We start from the raw sequence: 3195 nt of genomic DNA, 5'->3' as shown, positions 1-3195 counted from the left end.
GATTACCAAGAAATTGAGATTCAATCACTTAAGATTGCCAAGGAGATCAATGAATGCATTGATTGAGGAAGAGATGAGAATGAACTTGATCCAGAGAATTGCAACATCTCCTAAACCCAATGATCTCCCCATTTCTGATCTTATCCATTCTCTTTAATTTCTGCCATTTACTTTTATGAGTATTACCCCAATTCCCCATTTAAGATTCTGCACTTTAATTTCTGCTATTTACTTTCCAGTCATTTAAATTTCTGCATCTCAATCTAAATTCTGTGTAGCTCAACTAGCATATTCTTCTAACTAAAGTTGCTTGACCAATCAATCCTTGTGGGATTCGACCTCACTCTATAGTGAGTTTTACTTGACGATAATTCGGTATACTTGCCGAAGAAAAATTTGTTGAGAGACAAGTTACCATGCATCAGTCCCCGAAATTTAAAATTACCTATACTGGTCCTCCAGATTCAAGTTTGGACACCAATATGGTCCCTCGACTCTTTTCGGTGATGATTAGGCAAATGGAGTGCTGAGATGACACCCTTCCTGTAATGTTAGACGCTGTAACGACTAATTAATCTAGCGAGGGTTGTAGTTGTATCTAATTTAGTCCCCCCCTTATTAAAACTTTGTCATTATAACTTAGATAAATAATAAGATAATTAGGGTTTCAGGGACTAAATTGGATATAAATACAACCCTCGCCATGTCAGCTAGCCATTACATCGTCCAACATGACAGGAAGGGTGTTATCTCAGCACTCCATTTGTCTAATCATCACCAGAAAGAGTCGAGGGATCATATTGGTTTCCAAACTTAAATCTGGAGGACCAGTATGAGTAAATACCCATAGTCGTCCCTGAGATTCATGCAAATATCCATAGTAATCCCTAAGATCCCGATTTCTCCATTGTAGTCCTCCAAATAGAGCTCCGAGCACTCAAACTGGTCCCTAGATATATTTCTGGTGATGACTCATCACCGGAGCACTGACGTGGACTCTGTTTGCCACGCTGGAGGAGTCCCAACGACTAGCTGATCTGGCTAATTTCCAAATTGTACCCAGATTGGTCCCTCCTATTATATGTAACCCTAAATCTCCAAATTCTCAGACACTTCATCTCTTTGTCTTGTTCATCTCTTCTCCTTCTTCTTTCATACACTTCTTTCTGTTCATTTTTTCACGATATATATTGGTGCCTCGATGTCATGAGGAATTGGTGGCGAACCATCTGCATAAGCATACCTTGACTCGAGATCCATGAGGAATTAGTGGTGAACCATCTGCACTGTTTGGCAAGAAGATCTCTGACACACCAAATTCATTCTATTTGGATATATTAACCGAAGATGATTACATGCTCCAACTAGCACAATCATTTGCATACATTAACCGAAACATACCGGAGTCATTACAGCAGCATTTGGATTCCAATTGTTGAAGTCTCTAATTAATGCTGCTGATTGAGAAAATATCCAATCATTTTTAAGACACATGTCAAGCTATATTTCTACATCGAAAACAAGATTTTTGTTGAACTTTAGATGAACATCCAAAACAGATTTTTTAATAATACAACCCCTTAAATTGAATTTGAGCATAAGAAAAGAAACCAATTTTAATAATAAGAGTTAAGAATATAATATGAAAGCATATATACCTTAGCTTTTGGTGCCCATTCTCTATAAGTAATTCCTGTGACACTGCAAAAAATAGTAGTAATATTGATAAATAAGTTGGTATTAATCAAAGTAGATAAGTTCATAGCAGCTTTCTGAGCAAGAAGTTAGATACCTCTGTCTAAAGCCAAAATTTTCATGGCAGCGAGAAAATGGATCTAGGCCACCTTCATGCTTGTCGATATCCTCTCGCAATCTCAAGTATCGTCCGAAACTGTAATTTGAAAAATTTACATGATCTAGCAACTCAGATAGTTGTTCCACAAATACTTAAAGGAAATGAAGCTTAAAAGTGAGGTTACCGGAAATCAAGATGGTCGTGGTGAGTGAGCAAAAGTGGATCAATTTCATAAATTTTCTTCCCACAGCCAGGTGGAGGGATGATCTTAATTTTAACTACTTCATCTCTTTTCATTTTCAGTTTCTTGTCTTTGGATACCAATGTCTTCTCGGCATGAGTTCTAGCACTATATTCTACAAGAGATGCCGAAAATCAGAACCTTTCTCATCTTCAATCTCTCTGAAATTTCTAAGCTACTTTCTTGATTAAATCACCAACACTATGAAAAATTGAAGACCCTAAAATATGAATTCAACAAAACAACATTTGAAGAAATATGTGATTAGCAATCTTATCTAAGCCAACTATGATTTCTAATTTTCTATTCACAAAAGTGCCACAAAAATATAATACATTCTTGATTCTTCATATGCACATGATATTGAAATCTCCAATCACAAAAGCACATTTTTTTATTAAATTAGGAATTTCAAGTTCTTCTGTTAAGGAAGAAGCATATTCTTTATCTCTAGGAATAACTACAAAGAGGGTTAATTTTACAAAATAAAGCACAAATAGCTGAAAGAAAAAAAAGAAACGTGCTACAATTGGAACAACATTCCCAAAATTGGTTTATGAAGTAGAACACTTGTGATTATGAAACCCCATAAAAGACGAGATTCAGATTTGGTGGACACATAACAGAACCTCAACTACACTAACAACTTGCATATCATCAATCAACACTGTATTAAAAATGCAAAGTAAAAAAAAGGGAAGGTTACCTTGAGTCCGATCACAAAGTCAGAACCACGTTCTTCTCGTGATGAAGGGGAAGAACGATAACAATTTCTGGTCGAATGATTTCTTCTCTAAAATTTTTCTAGCCAGCAAATACAACCCTACAGCTACACCATTGATGGGGAGATGAAGAAGAAGTCAGAGGGTGGAAGAAGAAGAGACGAGTAAAGTGAAACGTTTGTGAAAATATCTAAACAGCGTCGTTTTTGGCCATGAAGGGTGCTAAACCAAAACGACGATGTTTTGGACCCCTCCCACGTGGCAATCCGGGGCCACGTCAGTGCTCCGGTGGTGACTCATCACCTGAAATATGGCTAGAGACCAGTTTGAGTGCTCGGAGCTCTATCTGGAGGACTACAATGAAAAAATCGGGATCTTAGGGATTACTATGGGTATTTGCGTGAATTTCAGGGACGACTATGGGTATTTTTACTCGA

General features: G+C 37.1%; 1 protein-coding gene across 1 annotated transcript in view; it reads right to left on the bottom strand.

The window, feature by feature from the left end:
* Window positions 1-2209, bottom strand: part of LOC107484163 (1,4-alpha-glucan-branching enzyme 1, chloroplastic/amyloplastic-like) — a 12243-nt gene extending 10034 nt beyond the window's left edge. The window contains exons 1-5 of the mRNA XM_021141793.2: window positions 1980-2209; window positions 1793-1891; window positions 1659-1701; window positions 1402-1500; window positions 1244-1324 (exon numbers count right to left, since the gene is read on the bottom strand). Of these exons, the coding sequence (XP_020997452.2) occupies window positions 1244-1324; window positions 1402-1500; window positions 1659-1701; window positions 1793-1891; window positions 1980-2092 (435 nt within the window). The 5' untranslated portion in view covers window positions 2093-2209. The remainder of the gene's footprint in view (window positions 1-1243; window positions 1325-1401; window positions 1501-1658; window positions 1702-1792; window positions 1892-1979) is intronic.
* Window positions 2210-3195: the final 986 nt, after the last annotated feature.

This window comes from Arachis duranensis, chromosome 4 (assembly GCF_000817695.3).
Source record: "Arachis duranensis cultivar V14167 chromosome 4, aradu.V14167.gnm2.J7QH, whole genome shotgun sequence".
In the NCBI taxonomy this organism is placed as follows: domain Eukaryota; kingdom Viridiplantae; phylum Streptophyta; class Magnoliopsida; order Fabales; family Fabaceae; genus Arachis; species Arachis duranensis.
The sequence above is the reverse complement of the archived record's forward strand: the minus strand, read 5'-3'. Positions and strand labels throughout refer to the sequence as shown.